Below are 19,853 nucleotides of genomic sequence, written 5' to 3'. Positions count from 1 at the left end.
TTAGCACACCATCAGTTATACAGATATAAATCTGCATAATTTCTCACCTTCATTATTCATAAGCAGTACAACCATATGACAATAATTACATAATTAAAAATCTCACCTAAATATTAAAGATTCGAAAACAAAATTAAATCTTGCAAATGTGTGATGATAACTTCTTTAAAGATACATTAATAACGATAATGCCATGAAATTTTCAAGAAATCACTGTGATATATAGGAGTAACTTTACAAGATTTGTTTACTTTCTGCTTAATCATCTGAGATCGTCATGAGTGGAGGCCAGAATTTTTCATAATTTTATTTGTAAAACGTTTGATCATTTTGAAGAATTCTCTGGTGTTTTAAAACCTCTATAACAAAAAGTAAGTAATTTTTTGTGATAGTTTCGATATCTAAAAGTGGAAAGCTTTTGTTTCGCGATACGCTTCAATCCCCGGATTATTTAATCATTGGTGATGCAATTTAAAGTTTGAATATAACTGCAATACGTGATCATTTTGAAGTTGTATTTGAAGGCGTATTTATCACATGGCATGTGCCTTGAAAGTGTTACTCAAAGCTGCTTGTGTAATATTTGTTTATCTGCAGTTGGAGGCCAAAACTGGGGCACACAGAATTTTTTTTCTATCGGTGTCAGAAGATCAAGATGAGCTAAGCTGTAAAGTAAGTTAAACTAAAAATAACAATGTAAACCTTACTGAATAGAGACCAAGATGAGCTAAGCTGTACGATAAGTTAAACTAAAAATAACAATGTAAACCTTACTGAATAGAGGTAAAGATGAACTAAGCTGTACGATAAGTTAAATTAAAAATAACAATGTAAACCTTACTGAATAGAGACCAAGATGAGCTAAGCTGTACGATAAGTTAAACTAAAAATAACAATGTAAACCTTACTGAATAGAGGTAAAGATGAGCTAAGCTGTAAGGTAAGTTAAACTAAAAATAACAATGTAAACCTTACTGAATAGAGGTAAAGATGAGCTAAGCTGTAAGGTAATTTAAACTAAAAATAACAATGTAAACCTTACTGAATAGAGGTAAAGATGAGCTAAGCTGTAAGGTAAGTTAAACTAAAAATAACAATGTAAACCTTACTGAATAGAGACCAAAATGAGCTAAGCTGTACGATAAGTTAGACTAAAAGCAACAATGCAAACGTTAAAGAAGAGAAACGCTACGTCATTTTATCAGCTCAACCCCCTCCCTCGAAGAAATAGTATTCACCTATTCGCTAGAGCAGAACAGAAATAAGCTCTAAAGTAAATTCTAATCATTGTAAATAATATTTATTTGAACACTTTATGAAAGCGGAAATAACTTAAACAAGAAGAACCCTAAATGGTAAAAACTATTATCCACCTAATAACTTATCACTGATTTACAACTGAAAACACCTTTATTAATAAGAAAAGGCACCCAGTAGATTTTAATTAATGCAATTTGTAACCACATTAATATGAACTTCACGATTGCATTTCAAGTTACACTTGTCGTTTTAATAAGTTTAATTAGGTTATATTAGAACGGTATTAATTCTTAAGATTAATTTTACTATGTGTTGCACACAGGCTTCATTGTAAGCTTAAAAGTTAGACTTCACATAGATAGACTATTTTCGGCTACTAACATTAGACTTAAAGTTATTAAGATATATTCTTAAGTGATTAACTATATTTAGTTTTGTAATTACTTCTAGTGTTTATATTTATATATTCTAAATATAATTATAATACGCCATTAAAAGTATAGGTATATTCGCTTATGTCTATATATTTATACATGTATGTTTTATTATTTATAAATATTGGTTACTTATGTTCAGATGTTATCTGCGATTACGAAGGTAAATACGTATTACTTAAAATAGTATTAATCTATCTCACCATTGCAGAACAAAATTATGCGGTAAAGGAAGAAACTAAATAAACAACAGTAAAATATCCGACAATAAATTAACTAGTAAAACTATATTTCTGGACATATGTAACTAAATTATTTCAATTAATGCCTATATAACATTACATCATTTTCTAACCACGTGTACAGAAACATCCATTAAATGGACTTTCTTCATATTTCAAGTTTCTTTAGCTATCCAGATCCCCACGATCTAATGCTGTAGCTGTGTTGCAATCAGTAAATCACAGAGAGCAACCAAGATTAGTAAACAGGGTATTTCAAAAAATATAAAAATAACTCCAGAATGTAAAAATATGGAGACGTGAGTGAAGATAGCGGGTTCAAAAGCGTCTCTGGTACTACTGAATAGTGGACAGGGGTGTCCATTTCAAAAAAAAAATGTCGACTTTTTTTCGACACAAAACATTTAGGTGATTCAACTTAGGCTAAATGAATCTTCTAAAACTAATGTATTCAAAACTTAAGTATGAAGTTGATAAAACTTATTTTAATCTTGTTCTGAGCTTTTATTTCTAAGCTACACGGCAATTTCTTGAAAATAGAAACTTTCATCTGCAAAGAAAAAGTCAAACCTATTATTCATTAATATAATAAAAGCTTGTTTTTATTGCCTAGGTAGTTGGAGATAAAATTCTTGACGAAGAGGTAACATTTTTGGTAAGTGCTAAAAAATAAGTGTTTTGTTATTTTTCTCCGATTGGTGTAAAAGAAAATATTTTACCACCACTTTGTTTCTAAACCTAGAAGAAAGTTGCTCATGTCACAGTTTGGAGAAGAAGCATAGACCATGTTGACTGTTGCGTTTCTAGTAAATATTAGCATTAATTTAATAATTGCACATATTTTATTTTACCAAATAACTTTGCGTTGAGATTTCGCCAGAAGAGTTTCGTTAATTTATTGTTTGTGAATTTTGTAATTTTCACTAATCTTTTTAGCTTAGAGTTTGTAATATACATTACTAGTGGTTTAGTACTAGCAGAATTCGATAAAGACACCAACAGTTTTCCGTTGGAAAACTCAAGTTAATTGTACCATTAGTGTTGTATCGTTGTTCTTTAGTTTGTATGTTATTTTAAATTATCCGATGGAAATAATTCATCGCTCAGTCCACGTGACGAGAACAACTTACTATATTTTCTCCTTTAATATTTCTACAAGGTTTAACGCTTGCACACTGTTATAACTTGTTGTAGGACTACATTACAAATGACGTTCAAGCCTCTGTAACAATACTAGGAATAACGTAAAATCAACTTAGTTCTTTCTACAAAGAAACTTGATAAGCGCAATAGCAAACACAGATACACGTGCTTCACGAAAACACACTGACTGCTTCACCTCTCTATCTTGAAATAACTCTACGTACTTCACAAATATCTAGCTTCGAATGTACGAGAACAACTTGACGTCATCTTAGAACTTTATAGGTATTGTATCATATGATAATTTGTAATAGCTTAAAACGGAGTTAACTTGTACTTTGGATTTAGTATTTAGATAAATGCCGATATATCTCCAACTGATGAAATTTGCCAACAAGATTGATACACACGGTCTTCTTTGTTTTATACAAATATGTTTTAATATACAAACGATAATACAATATACAATAACAGTTATTACAAACAGCTACTTCAAACAATGATTCATATACAAAAGTTTCACAAACTTACAAGCAATACAAAGTCTTCTTTCTAGTCTGGAACTTCCTTGATGTCTTATCGAGGGTTCAGGATGAGCCAGTTAATTTCGAGTTGATGTAGGTACGATTCACTTAATAGGGAGCTAGCTAGCTTTTCCTTCGTTATTCACTAGCCACACACGCCGAATTTTCCACGATGAAGTTATATAATGTTTTCATAAAAGTACTAATGTCTGATGAGAATCCACTGAAGCTAAATGATTTGTAATGTTCGAACTTTGTAAACGCTCCTGGTCAAATATCTGAAGTTTCCGATTAATAAGCATTATAACAATCACAATTATAGTTATAGCTTCCGAAGTTTATAGCACACTGACTATAGCAAACTAATGATAGGTACTCTTTTTAGGCGCGTCGCGTTGGTTATATTTATAGGCGTGTGGAGAGTTTCTCGAAACTTCAGTTTTATGTAACAATACAAAGCTACATTGATGTTTAAGTACACACATATATTGTTGATTCTTACACTCGAGAATCTTCTATAACTTTACAGAATAGGCGGGAGTTTCGCAATACATATTTAACACTGTAAGTTATGCATATTTCTAAATATAAATTTAATCTAAACAAACGTGGATGTTAAAATAAATATATAATAACAAATCCATCACAGCGTTTTAAGCCTATCTTAACGTTATACGCCCTCTAGCTAACAAACAAACTCATCATAGAAATATATCTTACAATATTGTTTCCTTCCTGGATTGTGAAGTCCCTTGAACAATCCTAAATATAAAAAAATGAAACACTACACTCAACTATCCATTCACCAAGTCTTTTTGGTAGTTTTTTTTTCAAAGGTTAATGAAAGATGGGATGGCGTCTTGTCCCTTGTTGTCACTGGCTGTCCTGTTGCCGAAAATGTTTCTCCTGGGTAGGTGGTTAAATGAATCCATTGGTGGCTTCATTCCTAATTATCCTCTGGAAGCACCCTCGTCAATAACTCTGAGCTTCTCTATAGGTTGAGGTTCCACTGACAAGTTCTGTTCTGCAGTACCCAGTTGACCATTCTCTCAGAACATACTTCCAATGACGATCCTGGTGCACGACCTTTGGCTTGGATCATCTTTCCTCCAAAACCTACTTATCTTTTGAATTTGTCGTCTTTTGCGAAGAGAACTGTTCAGCTACACCATGTCATCCACTTTTATCAATACTTATCCTACAGCTACCTTTCACTTTATCACAAGCTGAATTAAGGCTTTTCTAAATAAAGTTATATATGACATCTTCATTCTTCACATCCAGGAAAGCTCTTTCAACTACCTCGTGACATGTTAGAGTATTTGGTTCCACTATATAGCCCATTCACTAGATGAAGAATTATTGCTCTTCACTCTTGATATGAGTATCTCACTTCTTAGTGGTACAAGCCCTGTTCGCACTAGTATTTCAACCTCTGATGTAGTAATTGCCATGAATCTATCTGAAACTAGCCTTACCTCACATACATGTCTCTGCATGAAGTCAGTTCTCAAAATGCGCTCTTCCTCGATATCACTTACCCCCACATCATAAAGAACAGAGAAGATATCTATAGTAAGAGTAACTTCCTTTTACTGTAGCATTACATCCATCTCCTATTAACATCAATCCCTTTTATTTTTTCATTTCTGGGGGCAATTTCTCAACTTTCATTAACAAATCAGGATGAACAATTGTAACTGTGAAATCTGTATTAATCAGCATATTGCAAAGTTTTTATCAATAAGCCCGTGGATGATTTTCCTCAAATAATGAATTTCTTTTCTCATTCCTAATAGATGGTTTGTTTGTAATTACGCACAAAGCTACACAATGGGCTATCTGTGCTCTTTCCACCATGGGTATCGAAACCCGGATTCTAGCGTTGTAAGTTCATAGACATACCGCAGTGCCAATGAGTGGCCCTGATAGATGGGGTATTTCCAGCTGAACTTCGCCTCATAAATCCAACTAATTTTTGTTTTCTAGATGCCTCGTTAGCTGTAGGTTGTTCTATTGATCTGGTTGGGCTCGCTATCTTTGGCTTGATAATATCTGTTAAGTCTTTGTAGTCTCAGGTGTAATGGCCAGGTATTACACAATTATATCGGTTACCTTTTTCTGATATCATTTAAGAGTTCTTACTCCATATTAGCCTTTGTCTGCAGTCCCTGGCAATATGTCTCTTCATGTTACATTTAAAACAGCTTTGTACTGTGGTTTATTTTCTCTATTCTGTTTAACTAGTTCTCAAACTAATATATTCAGTTATTCTATATTATCGATAGGGAAATGAGGTTTCAATACGAAAGGATCTAATAATTCCCTAACTTATAAAATGTGCCATTAATAGTTTATTTACAATTTTGGCGGATTCAAGTTCCATCGCTAACTGTAAAACTTCTTTTAAAGCCATACATCTACTTTGTTTTGGCTTGATCCTCAAATCCTCGTCTCTTATGACGTCTATAAATTGGTTAAGTGTCAACAAATTCGTCGTTTTACGAGCACCATCTCGATGAAATAATTAGACTAGTCTTTATAAATCTTTTGCAAATTCGGTTAAGGATTTTTCTTTCCTATGTACACTGCTCCAAACCTTTGCTCTGGATACTTAATTTTGATGCGGCATTCTGAACCTGTTGGATAAGGCTTCTATCAAAGCTTACTAGTTCTTATGGCTCTTGTGTTGTCCAAGCTAGTCCTTTTAAATGAGAAGCAAGATAGATGGCTTATTGTTCACTATTTCACCTATTCATTCTGGAAACGACTTCGAACTGTGCCATGGTGCCTTCTTGTCATGGTCCTTTAGTTTCTCTATGACACTATATTTATCTTGTCAGCTAAATTCTGGATCCAAACTTCATAGTGTCCCAGCTGGGGTAGTCCAGAAAGGTCCTTTAGTAACAGATGGCACAGCAGTGGTAATATGTGTCTTCTTTTAATTCTCTATAATTTTTTTCTTGATTTTATTTTAACTTTCTGTCTCTCTTTCTCACGCTTTTCTTGGTGTTATTCACATTTTTCGACTGATTGCGCTGGATCTTGTCTTAATAATTTCATCATCTCAATTAACCTTGAATCTCATTATTTAACCTCGTGGTCGCCATCTTGGACAACTGAATTTCTGTTTCAGGTGTATTCAAAGTCCTATTTTATTTTCACCAAAATAATATCTCAATCCTGACACTAAGTTTGTATTGTTGTTCTTTCGTTGGCAGATTCTTTTAAGTTATCGGGTGAAAATAATTCAACGTTCAGTGCACGAGACGAGAACAAATTACTTTATTTCCTCCTTTACCATTTCTACAAGCTTCTACAAGCTTGAATACTTGTACATTGCCGCAACTTGTTGTAGGATTGCGTTACAAATGACGTTTGAACTTTTGTAAAAACACTAGAAATAACGTCAAATGAACTCACTTGTACAAAGAAACTCGATGAGTGCGATAGCAAACACAGATCCAAGTATTTCACGAAAACTCACCGACTGATTTTTCTATCTTGAAAGAACTCTACACTCTTCACAACTATCTCATATTTGTAATCTAACTTCGAATGTACAAGAAAACATGACGCCAACTTAAAACTTTCTAAGGTTTTAAGCCTATCTAAACGTCATTAGCCTTCTAGCTAACAAACAAATTACAATATTGAATATATAGTTTACAACAATACATAACTTTTATGAATGTCAAATTTCGGATACTATTGTTGCTTGTAGCCTTACAATGAGAAATTATTTTGAATACTTGGAGAACTGTGGTAGGTGTCATTTCAAACAGTTTTCTGTTAAAAACATGTTGGTGGCCTTGTTTTGATAGCTTCAGGATACCACGTATTTGTTTTCTATTGTTACAAACGCCATTTCATTACTTTTGAAATGAAATACAGTAATGAATCTTATTTCTTAGACTTTCGCCAACAGATATTTCATAAATCAATTCTGGTTGATATATTTGCAGTGTACTTACAAAACTTTGATTAATCTTTAAGTAGGAAATTGTGTGACGTGACATTGTATATGACTTTCTTTTCTCAACGTTATATCCAACTACCATCTAAACTACACTGTTAGCTTTTAAAGTTTTGCTAATCATTTAAATTTTCACTCCGATGAATCATTATTAAGAGTTGTTGTTGTTTTTTAAAACTCTTACCCTACAAAATTACGTCGAGTTTAAAACGTTTATAAAGAATTCGCTTTCCTTTTTCATTCTTTTGTCATCATTCCAAATACGTCGTATTTCAGAGGGATTCTTGGGACTCCATAATGTAAACTTGCAAGAAGTTATGAGGAAAGCCAAGTGACAACACATTCTTCCTTTCAAACATGTTTATGTTTTTAGAAATAAAATGAAACCTTAGATGTTAGACTTCACCATAACATTTATTTTTAAAACGACGAAAGACTTTTAGAATAGTCTAATCTCGAACTTAGAAAACTTCAGGAATAGTTTAACTGCCTTTATGTTCTATATAGTAATATCTGCCAAATATAATAGTTCGTTGTATGTTATGATTGTTACGCATATTCATAACAATAGAATAAAAGTGATATGACCCAAAAATTGCATTACAATACTAACTTTTTTTTACTTTTTTTATAGCTAGGTGGAGTTAGCAACATCGGTTAAGAATCATTTTAAGACTTGCGAAAAAAAGCGCCACATAAGAGATACCGTAGCATAAAGTCTGCTTCTTGATCATATCTCTGCATATTATCAGGCCCGGCATGGCCAGGTGGTTAGGGCGCTCGACTCGCCATCTGCGGACCGCGGGTTCGAATCCCCGTCACACCAAACATGCTCGCCCTTTTAGCCGTGGGGGCGTTATAATGTGACGGTCAATCCAACTATTCGTTGGTAAAACAGTAACCCAAAAGTTGGGACGACTAGCGCAGATAGCCCTCGTGTAGCTTTGCGCGAAATCCATAACAAACAAACTGCATATAATCATTGCACATATGCGTTATGACTGTTTAGAAAATTAGTCTTTCGTTATTATAAAAAATTGAAACTGTGAAAATTCCATTATCTCCTTGTTTCCAATAAAAGGCCCCCCAGTGGCACAGCGGTACGTCTGCGGACTTACAACGCTAGAATCCGGGTTTCGATACCCGTGGTGGGCAGAGCAAAAGATAGCTCATTGTGTAGCTTTGTGCTTAATTACAAACAAACAAACAAACAAACAAAATCCAATAAAAGAGTAATTAATAATTAATAATTGATCATTTCTTTTCACATAATCCGAAACACAATATTCTTCAATAATATTTCCAAAAGTAAAAATAATTAACCCCACATTGCTTTCAGTTTTGTTTCTTTATCTTTTTTTTCTGTAGATTCCTAGCAACAGTTTTAGTACAGCTATTACTGAAAAGAGACCAATAACGTTTCAGGATATTAAGAATGTAAGTTCGGAAATTCGTTTAATTAATTTATGATGTTAGTTCTAGTGTCTTGTATTTTGTTAAAAATGTAGAAGTGTTGACTTATTTTCGTTTCGGATTAGGCATGATGTCAGTTGTAAGACGAGCCAATCTAGTTCTTTTTGGTTTCGTTTTGAAGAAATTTGTTTTCTATACGTTATATTTTGTAATCTAGAATTTGTTTACAGTTCTTAAACTTCAGGCTATATACTGTTGAGTATACAGTATCACACATATAATAGCACTATTACGTTTTCTCAACAAAACAATAATTAATATATGACTAATATGTAATGACGACAACATTTATATGTTACTTCAGTTCCTAGTTATCAATATAAAGTAACTGCTTCTAAACGAATTATATGAAATAAAATATTAGTATATGCTGTAGAATTCCATCCCTCCTTAATGTTATTCTGATCTTATACAAATGAGTATAAAACACTCCAAATAATTAATTAAATTAAAAAGTACATGAACAAAACAACAAAATAAATAAATTTGACCAAAATCGGAAAGAAAAAATTACTTCCAATGTTTTATAGCGATTTTAAATTTTGAAGTGATTTATTCATAAATTCAAAGAACGAAATACAGGTACAATATTGTAAGTAATTAGAAAGCAGTGAATAAAATTAGTATAAAATGAAAACATTATGGATTGTCCCCCTTTGTATTTCAGAAAGTGAACTTCACCAGAGTACAATCACGTGCTGATAGTTTACATTGTGATTGACTTTCATCGAACCAATTAAACAGTGCCACACAATAATATCTGTTAACACACACACAGATAGTCATATTATTTCCATAAATAATGTAGTGAGTGAATGCAGTCATAACACCCAGGACAGAAATGTCACAGGACTAACGTATAGAAAGTGAAGTTTTGGGTGGTGAAGACTACTCCATGCGGCAAACAGAAGTAACATTTAGTTTTTAATAGGTTTTGTATTGAAAAACTGTAGAGATTATGTGAAATTAACACTGTTGTAAAATGAAACTGTAAAGTAGAAACCCAAACTTTTCAAAAGTGACATTAACTCTCTACGTGATACACAGCAATCCATTAGAGACCTTGCCGATGATCTAGCTGTAACCAAAGAGTTAATGCATCAGTCTTCAATCAATTGGATGAGCAAAGCTGGAGGATGGTGCTCTTTATAGGTGAATTCAAATTGTTTGGCAACAATCAACGACAGTTTATTTGATCAAAGAGCGAAGAAAGATGTCATGGCCAACATATAACATTTACAGTAAAGCATGCGAAACTAGTATAAGTGTGGGATTTATCTCAACCAACAATATTGGAGGTCTACATAAAATTGATGGCACCCAAACTACCGAGAGGTAGAAGCAAATATTTATCTATCGAGTCATTCCTCAGAACAAGTCCTGTTGGGCAGAAATTCATTTTCCAGCAATATAATGATTCCTTGTATGCAGCAAATATGGCAAAACTTGGAAGGAAAAAGAACCCGATGGAACACTCACAACGATGACTTGGCCTGCACAAAGTCCCGATATGAATATCATTAAGGCTATATGAGAAAATCAAACAGCAACCAGATTACTTAGCTGAATTGTGAGGAGTAATCAGGGCATTTGGAACAATGTTTCACAATCATACATTAATAAACTTATGGAAGCTTAAAAATAAGAGAACTGTCTGTACAAAATACTATTGAATTATATAAATTATAAACTTCGTTTTCTATTTTTCTATAATAATGTATTGTAGTAATTCTAAATTGGTATTATGATTGCAATAACTCGTTGTTTGTGACTCCTTTATATCTATCATCTGTGTGTTTTGATTATTATTTCCAATATATATATATTTAAAAGCAAAAACCTCAAGCTCACTTTTCCTGCAAGGAATCCCCGTTCCAGCCCTTTCAGCTGTGGAGGCGTTATAATGTGACGGTCAATCCCACTATTCGTTTGTAAAAGAGTAGCCCAAGAGTTGGCGGTGGGTGGTAATGACTAGTTGCCTTCCCTCTAGTCTTTCACTGCTAAATTGGGGACGGCTAGCGCATATACTCTTCGTGTTGCTTTGCGCAAGATTTATAACAAACAAAAATTTTTCCTGCGTTGATGAAAATATTGTATTGTAAACGAAAGTAAATATAGGAGCAACACACTAGCAACTTAAACAACTTTTATAATCTCATATGCAAAATCTTCTTTTCTACTGGTAAGCACATGTTTTTCACATTTCCCAAACATCTCTATATTTTCTCAATTTCTGACATCTTTTTAAAAGATGTCTCAAAGAAGACACCATGACATTTTAGCACCATCTAGTGAGAAATATGGAAACAACCCTTTTCGCAATTGAATACGTTAAAATTTAAATATATAAATTTGGTTTCATTATGAAGGCTTAAAAAGTTATGTACCTTAAGACTTCAGCAATAATTTCAACAAATGACATGTATGCTTACCATACGGCGCCAGAAAAGCCAACAAAACTTTTTTCTTCTATAAATTATTTTTAAATCTTTTTTTTGCCCTTTTAAACTAATAAAAGGTTTGACTGTTCACGTATTAGATAGTTGCATCATATATTTCGGGAGAAATGTTATTTTACTTAACTGGAATTATGCAAATATCCTTTCTAGAGAATGAATTAAAGTCACACAGTTTCACACAGAAAAACATGGTCAGTCACATTTCTTTATTAGTTAATATTCAGTTAAATAAGGAGAATGATAATTAATAAATTATGCATTTTTTGTTATGACAAAGTTATGTGAGTTTAAGTCATTACAAGTCAAAATTATTAGTAATATGTTTGTATTAAATGCTGTCTAACTTTAAAGATTTGACTATTTTTATGCGCAAAAACATTATCTATAAACCTAGGTATTGAATTTGTGATATGTATTTATATTTATAGGAGTTATTTCACTATGAATACTGTATTGTGTTTTTTCGTCAGGAATACAAGGAAAACATAATAAAACTCGTCAATTTCCCAGTGAGGTCACTTGTTTGCGTGCCAGTACTTCACCCAACAGAAAACAAAGTTGTGATTTTAGCATGTTTAGCAAGTGAACATTTTAAAAAGTGAGTGCATAATATATATATATATGTATATGCAAGAAAATGTTAATTATTTTCTGTATGCTGGGTAATGTTTAAGTCAAAAGTCACATATATATGTAAAGTTTTGATTCTTGGACAATTAATTAATTGGAATAACGAAACATATGACAAGCTTTTTATGGTGGTGTTTTATAACTATAATAATGTAAGCTCTATATTATAAAGTGAAAGAAAGTTGATGTGACTTTAAATCGTTCTAAGTGCAGTTTATTTTAATTCTGGTATTTCTCTCACTAATTTCTCTGTTGAAGTATAGTGGCTTCAATACTCAAATATTTTGAATCTTGCGTATGTTAGTATGATAATTTATTAAAATAATAATAAGCTACTTATCAATATTTCAATCTTCCTTGTAGATTTTCTAAAGAAACAGAAGCCATAGTACATGAATGTTTCTTGCCAATTGTTCCAATTTTGCTCAAAACTCAAGAGTATGAAGAAGAAAAGAGGTTGAGGGAACAATGCCAGGTCAGTTTCAATATCGATGTCTTGAAACGCTCGTGTGTCTGTTTGAATGATATGCTGTTCTTTGAGATACAACAACAAAGAAAAAGGTCGAGGCTACAAATCATAGCATATAAATCACAACTGACAATTCCAGAAAATAGGAAACATTTGTGGTCGAATGTTCAAAGGTCAATAGCTAGATTAACAGTGACAGTTTCCTTTATTTTATCGTGACCTCTGCTTGGGAGCTCTAGATCTGTAAACTGACATCTAAGCTGTTGTAGTAAGATTTTAAATGTACTTTAACCGGACAATATGCTTAAGAATTCAGATTAAACTAATCATTAATAAGTATTCTAATGGCAAAAGGCATTATATATAGTAATTTCCATACACTAGTCAATATAATGGTTTTAATACTCGAGTAAAATTTTACTTTTCAGTGATATTTGATATCTAAAACCTAATTAACATCTAGTATTACGTATTTGTATTTCAACATTTAATTTATAACATTTGATTGTCTATGCATAAAATAAAATGCATACCGTTATTTCATTTACGAATTTTACAAGGCCCAACATCGTTATAGAAGTTGAGACACAAATATTGCTACAAACAACCTTGAATTATTGAGTTATTTAATAGATTTGTTTCAAATCGTAGTGTCATCATAAACTGTAATGTGGTTTCTAGAAGTGGTGATGGATTGAATGAAAGCTGCAAATCCGTGAGGGCATGAGATGCAGGTATTTTCATGATACTGGGATTTCTGCAGCACTAATTATTTCGAGAAGACATATAACATATCCACGAATTGCTAATTATTTTTAAGGAGGACTTGTGTTACACACTACTTACATATATATGACCTAGAACATATCCACGAATTGCTAATTATTTTTAAGGGGGACTTGTGTTACACACTACTTACAAAAAGATCTTCCTCTATTTGTTTTCAGTCTCTACTGGCTGTTGCCAAGAACCTCTTTATCCACTTAGGTGAGTGTTTATGGTGCATACGTTATCTAACATCAGCACAGGTAATTCTTTGCTTGCACTATGCACGTTACATATTTCTATAATTCTGTGTATACTAAAGCCTTAAAGAAAAAAAAACATAATTGCAGACATTTTTCATAACGAATTAAAAGTTGAGTTGCTGGAAATAACTTTAGTTGCAAATATTATCTAACTTAAAATTAGAGATAACACAATTAACAGTTTTACCAGCTGACTCAAAAATACGTTCAAATATCATGCACTGGTAATTTTTGAAACAACTACTGTACTGCAAACGAAAATAGGAATATGCATCGTTTCTTTCATCTTGTTTCTGTAATATATATTTTATATCCGAAACCTCGTCAGTGTAAAAACTGTCAAGCCGCTGTTGTTCGTAAATAATATACACGTATATTTAAACTAAGAAACAGAATGTTTGTACCATCATAATAATCAAACAGTGACGTTTTACTGTCTTCTCAGTAACTAAATAGTTTAGAATCGGCAAGGTTAGTGAACCCATTTCTATTTCACTACTTTATATAACTTATTGAAATCACTAAAAAATACTCAAAAAATGTTTCAGGTTCTCAGTTTTATTTCAGACAGAATTATTTCAAGCTATATTTAATGTCGTGAGCAGCTTTACAATGAAAATGTTTCTTTCAAGGAATTAAAACTGCGACATTTCAGCCCATAGAAGCTGAAGCCCATTTCACCCACGGCCTGATATGGTCTGGTGGGTAGGGCGCTCAACTATTAATCTACGGGTTGAGAGTTCGAATCCTGTCACCTAATATGCTCGTCTTTTCAGCCGTGGTGGCGTTATAATGTGACGGTTAATCCCATTTTTCGTTGATAACAGAGTATTCCATAAGTTGGCGATGGGTAGTGTTGATTAGCTTCTTTCTAGTTAGTCTATCATTACTAAATTGGTTTATAACTACTTAACATAAAGTGGTAATAAGATACATACAAAAAAGGTATCCGAATAAGAACATATAAAAATAAAAGTGTGTAACTGAATTATGATTTTCATGTTTTTTGTAAATAGTTTATTATTACCTACCTTAAATTTATAACTAGATTCTTGCACTCCCGAGAATAACTTTTCAATTTTTATTAAGTGTACATAGCCTGAAGTTGACCACCCCAATGGAATGTAACGTCGCAGATTAAATTATGTAAAAGAAGCGTTTCCTCTATAAAGCTGATTACAGGTTACAATTGAATTCACTCAGTGGGATCCTTATATCATAACACTGAAATATAGCTGTGATATAAGTTATCGAATGAGTTACCATAAGTTGGGAAACCTCAAAATAACCGAAAACAACATATTTATGATACGATTATTAGTAAATATTGTGTTTTATAATTTAGTTGTTCTTGTAAACAAAATACCTTTAGAATGTTGTTTCAACAAACAATATATCAATAATATAACTCATACTAATTAATATACGTTAGAATATATTTGCTTTTAATTATTTCGTTGCAATAATGTTTGTTTCTTTAATGAAGAAAATAGGTTATTTAGAAGTGAACATATATAGCCAAGTTATACATAAAAAAAGATGAAAGTGGCTATCAGTTTCAGACTCCATAAGATTAAGTTTGTATTTTATGTCTGATTATTATATACGCGTATTCTAAATTTCCAACGCAAAAATTTTATTTCTACTTATATGTGCGTTTTCTTTTGAAAACAAAGACTGTTTTCAAACTACTAAACGTGAGCAATTACTACATTTGAAAGTCAAAATTCTAAGTTTCAACACTTCATATATCAACGTTTTCACTTCTGAGATTATGAAATATTCTAAAGTAACAGGCCAATACTTTAGTTAGGATGAGCCTTAATGAAAGCTTTATCTATTGAATTTTAGGGAATATTTTGGAAGTTCTATGTTATAAGTTTATAGTGGGACTCAATTTCTCAAGTTTGTTTCAAGTAATGTTGTGTTTTATTGGGATATTATTCAAGGTGATGGTAACTAAACTTATAATGCTAAGTAAGTTACAAAGATTTTTTTTTTTAAATTTCATTACTATTCCATCCTAAATTTACTTTCTTTGTAGATAACGTAACAGTTCTTTTGAAAGAAGTAATGGTTGAGGCTAGGAATCTTACCAAAGCTGAAAGGTATGCATATGTGTGTGCTTATAATCATGTAAGTAGACGTTTCTTGTATCTTTCACACAGTTTCCAAATTTAAAGTTCTCAATCACAACTTGACTATCTCTAGTTCTATATATATATATATATATATATATTACTTATTCTTCTGCCACATCTTCAATTCTGAAAAGAACAAATACATTTTGATATCGCCATTTATTACGCACTTATATAAGAAATGCAGTCAAACCAAATCAGTATTATTTAAAAATTACCTTCAGAATATAGTTAATCTTACCTACGAATGGAGAAAAGTGAGAAGAAACATGGAGAATTGCTGGTATCGCCATCTATTAGATGTGATTATAACGAGCTAAAAGCGTTTGCACCATTTCACTATGAGAGTTTATCCGTAAACAAAAATATATAAAGTATAAGTTTTGTCTAACCAACCATTATTTTCTCGGATCTAGATGTTCTCTCTTTCTCCTGGATAAGGAACAAAATGAATTAGTAGCCAAAGTGTTCGATGGACAGATGGCAGAGGATGAAACAGAGGTAACAGCTATTTATGACATCTAGTTTTAATTTTCGTGATTGTATTTTTATAGACACACTAGAACACCCCGAGATTCGTATGCTTCTCTTTGCAAGCTCAATGTAGTTTAAATTAACCGAACGTTCTATATCAATAACGTACTACCTTTTCACTTTTTTGAATTCTCGTCTAATGTTTTCTTTACCTGACATATTAATAATACAGAATGGTTGATGGAAGCGGCATTAATTTACTTATTTTTAACAACTATAAAACTCTTCTAGGACAATGACACCTAAAAAAGATACTTGTAATTCACTCCCAGGTTATCTAACTTCATTAATATGGGGTTTTAGCCGCTAAATTAACAAAGTTTTTTAATAAGAAGACTGTATGCTTTTGTTGTTACTTTTTGGCCACAATCTTGAAATGAGCATTCTTTACTTCTCCGTTACAAATTCTCATAACATGTTTCTATTCTATATTCAATTTGTTGTCTCTGAGTAGATTTATATGTTTCTATGTTTCCTAGCTCTAATATCCAGCCATCTAGTGGTAGATTCTATATACCTAGCATCACAACTAAGATAATAAATTCATAAACAATGTTAGATGTTGTTTTTTCGTGTCGGAATCATATTCCTAAGTTAAAAGAAAATTCAATCTACATTCAGGTTTGAAATAACTCCCAGGTCTATTTGATTACGTAATTGTTTTCTTACTAAAAACCGAGCCCCCAGTAGTACAGCGGTATGTCTGCGGACTTACAACGCTAGAATCCGGGTTTCGATACCCGTGGTGGGCAGAGCACAGATAGCCCATTGTGTAGCTTTGTGCTTAATTACAAACAAACAAACTAACTAAAAACCGAGTTTTCCGGTGAAAGACGGTACCACTGACATCGATAGTTTTGGCACATGATCTATTGTTTCGCTGTTTGAAGTCCTAAATATATGCTTATGAGCATATAAATAAGAACAGTTTTCTTTTTTCAACGAACATTTAGTATTCTTCACTCTTTTTCCAAAAACTTTCATAAGTGCTTGTAATTTATGAGTTATATTATCTTTGTACTTGTTCAGGATAAAACTTACAAAACTAAAATATATAATTCACAGTTCTAATACTCCCTTTACGTTATGGACTAAACCAACGAAGAAAGCAAGTTTTTGATTTTCTTCATGTTCTATTGTGAACTTCATATTATTATGTATACTATTCAGATATTCAAAGAACTGATATACATGATCCACTTCAGTTAAATATGATAGAAGTATCATCGACCTAACCTTCGATAGTTTATAATTTGAATTATGAAAAATAAGATGGTATGATGAGATTCCCCAAGCCAACTTTTCAAAAACTATTGGAATTCGTTCTTTTTTTATGGTAACGTTCATAACGAGACTGATGGAATTGCGATGAATTCTAGATTAGCTCCATAGTTGGCTAATCTAGTTTTGTGTTACCATAAAAACAATGGTTGAAGGTGAGTCCAAAGAGTTTCAAACCTGTATGTTATCGAAATCACGTTTTTTGGTAAGAAAGTAATAACATAATCTCTTTCGTAAAGTCAAACTTCAAACAAACCTGAGAGTTATTTTCAAACCTGAAAATGGATTGAATTTGTTTTGTTTTTAATGTAAAGACAAGATTTCTGCACAAAAAAAAAACATCTGACGTTGTTTATGAATTTACGTGTCCTCGTTGTGATGCTAAGCATATAAGATCTGAAAATTAGAGCACGGGAACAAACAAATAAAATCAGTGAAAACAAGCCGTGTGTAAAATAATATGTCATTAACTGCGACGTAGAAGTAAAGAATGCTCATTTCAAGATTATGGCAAAAGTAAAAACGAAAGTTGTATTCGTATTAAAGAAAATTTGGTATGATTAAGCGACTAAAGCCCCAACTTCAATAATTTGAATCATGTATAAAACTATTACTAAAACTGTGATGTATCTGTGTTATAGCTCGCTTGCAGCTTACAGTCTCCAAAACAAGATAAATTATTTAGTGTATTTGATACAAAACACCTTGATAGTTGTGTAATTCACTTGTATTTTCTATCGTAGATAACATCTGAGTTACGAATTCCTACAAACCAAGGTATTGCTGGTCACGTGGCAACTACTGGTAGGTTCCAGAGTATCACCATCGAGTTCTGAAACTGATATAAACTAAAGGTGGCAAATGTACGATGTGGTGTGATATGCTCATGTGAAACTTATATTCAAACTTGAATTAAACGATGAATGTTGACATCCTTTACTTCTACATTCTATCATCTGTTTATTTATATACAGCAGGAATAGATATTTTTAATTAAGCCTAATTATGAAAGAATCAATTTTCTTTAGTTAGATACCTTTATTTCCGAAAAATATAAGATTGCTTTTTTTTTCTTTACAGTGTTACGTATCTGCTTGTTTGATAATTTCCGGTAGAAATTCTTTCCGAGGAACTTCAGTTATACAAGTCCTTTCTTGATTAAACCAGTTCATTCTTCCTCGATACAAACTTTTAGTACACAGTAATTCCACAGTCAGTACGTTTCTCGTCACTTTAAACTTAACAACGTTTATAATACACGCTATAAATCACAGTGATTCACACACTTCACTTACCGTCACTACTGTTCGCTTCTTTAATTATCTATCCATCGCTGGCTTCTCTGCCAGCCTTATATATTAACAAAGGGGGCATCTCTAATACTCTCAGGCCTCCCGATCATTCATGAACATTCGAGAAATTTCACGCACGCTACCAGCGCCAAACGCGCCAGCAGCGTCACGTGACTTCCGCTGTCGTAACAACGGCATTTAAAAATATAATCCAGCTATGTATTTAGAATATCATGGTTGACTTTTTAAAATATGTCATGTTAGGAACACTATAACATGAGTATATAATAATAATAATAATTTTATAAATGTTTTATGTGCATCTATAGGTTTAAAATCTATCCCACTCAAAAGTGTTTATGTAGAATTAAACTATGATTTCTTTATTTTCTAAAGTAGTTTTACCCATACTGGAAATAACGAGTGTTAACGTTAATGTTTATCTTCACTGCATGATTCTAAAGTGGGAGTTTTACCTTAGCTGGAAATTGTTGTATTGGATTTGTTGGCGGACTTTTCTCAAATCCTCTTAAAAATCCAGTTACCACGAGTTTAATTAGACAGATTAATTTACCTTGGAAATATCAAATACGTACCTTATCTACCAATTACCACTGAAGATTACCGTGTTATGCATTTGAGGGATTTAGTCACGTGACTAAAACAACATGTAATGCACGTAGCAAACAAAAGGCGCTGGATATTTCTGTTCTGGGACGAGAGGCAGAGACCTACATAATAAAGAGGAGACCAAAATTTTTATTTTTAACTGCACAGCCTGAATTACTCTAAAAATAAATCTTCGCACTATTACCAAACAATTTGTTTTGAATTATTGAATAGACATAATATTTATAATTTATAAGTTGTTTTTCTTTGCGTTATTTAAAAACTTTGTGATATCATAATAAGTTTGAATATATTGTTACAACAGCGGAAGTTACGCGACGCTGGGAACATGCGCGCT

At 32.3% G+C, this 19,853-nt stretch overlaps 1 protein-coding gene across 1 annotated transcript in view; it reads left to right on the top strand.

Moving 5' to 3' along the window:
- Positions 1 to 19,853, top strand: part of LOC106478864 (cGMP-dependent 3',5'-cyclic phosphodiesterase-like) — a 76,839-nt gene that overhangs the window by 17,776 nt on the left and 39,210 nt on the right. Inside the window, exons 4-12 of the mRNA XM_022382545.1 lie at positions 598 to 672; positions 2,550 to 2,591; positions 8,948 to 9,016; positions 11,982 to 12,109; positions 12,505 to 12,616; positions 13,558 to 13,597; positions 15,683 to 15,746; positions 16,196 to 16,280; positions 18,338 to 18,398. Coding sequence (XP_022238253.1) covers positions 598 to 672; positions 2,550 to 2,591; positions 8,948 to 9,016; positions 11,982 to 12,109; positions 12,505 to 12,616; positions 13,558 to 13,597; positions 15,683 to 15,746; positions 16,196 to 16,280; positions 18,338 to 18,398 — 676 coding nt within the window. The remainder of the gene's footprint in view (positions 1 to 597; positions 673 to 2,549; positions 2,592 to 8,947; positions 9,017 to 11,981; positions 12,110 to 12,504; positions 12,617 to 13,557; positions 13,598 to 15,682; positions 15,747 to 16,195; positions 16,281 to 18,337; positions 18,399 to 19,853) is intronic.

This window comes from Limulus polyphemus, unplaced genomic scaffold, assembly GCF_000517525.1.
Source record: "Limulus polyphemus unplaced genomic scaffold, Limulus_polyphemus-2.1.2 Scaffold256, whole genome shotgun sequence".
NCBI classification, from domain to species: Eukaryota; Metazoa; Arthropoda; class Merostomata; order Xiphosura; family Limulidae; genus Limulus; species Limulus polyphemus.
Note: the sequence above shows the minus strand (reverse complement) of the source record. Positions and strands in the feature narration are given on the sequence as shown.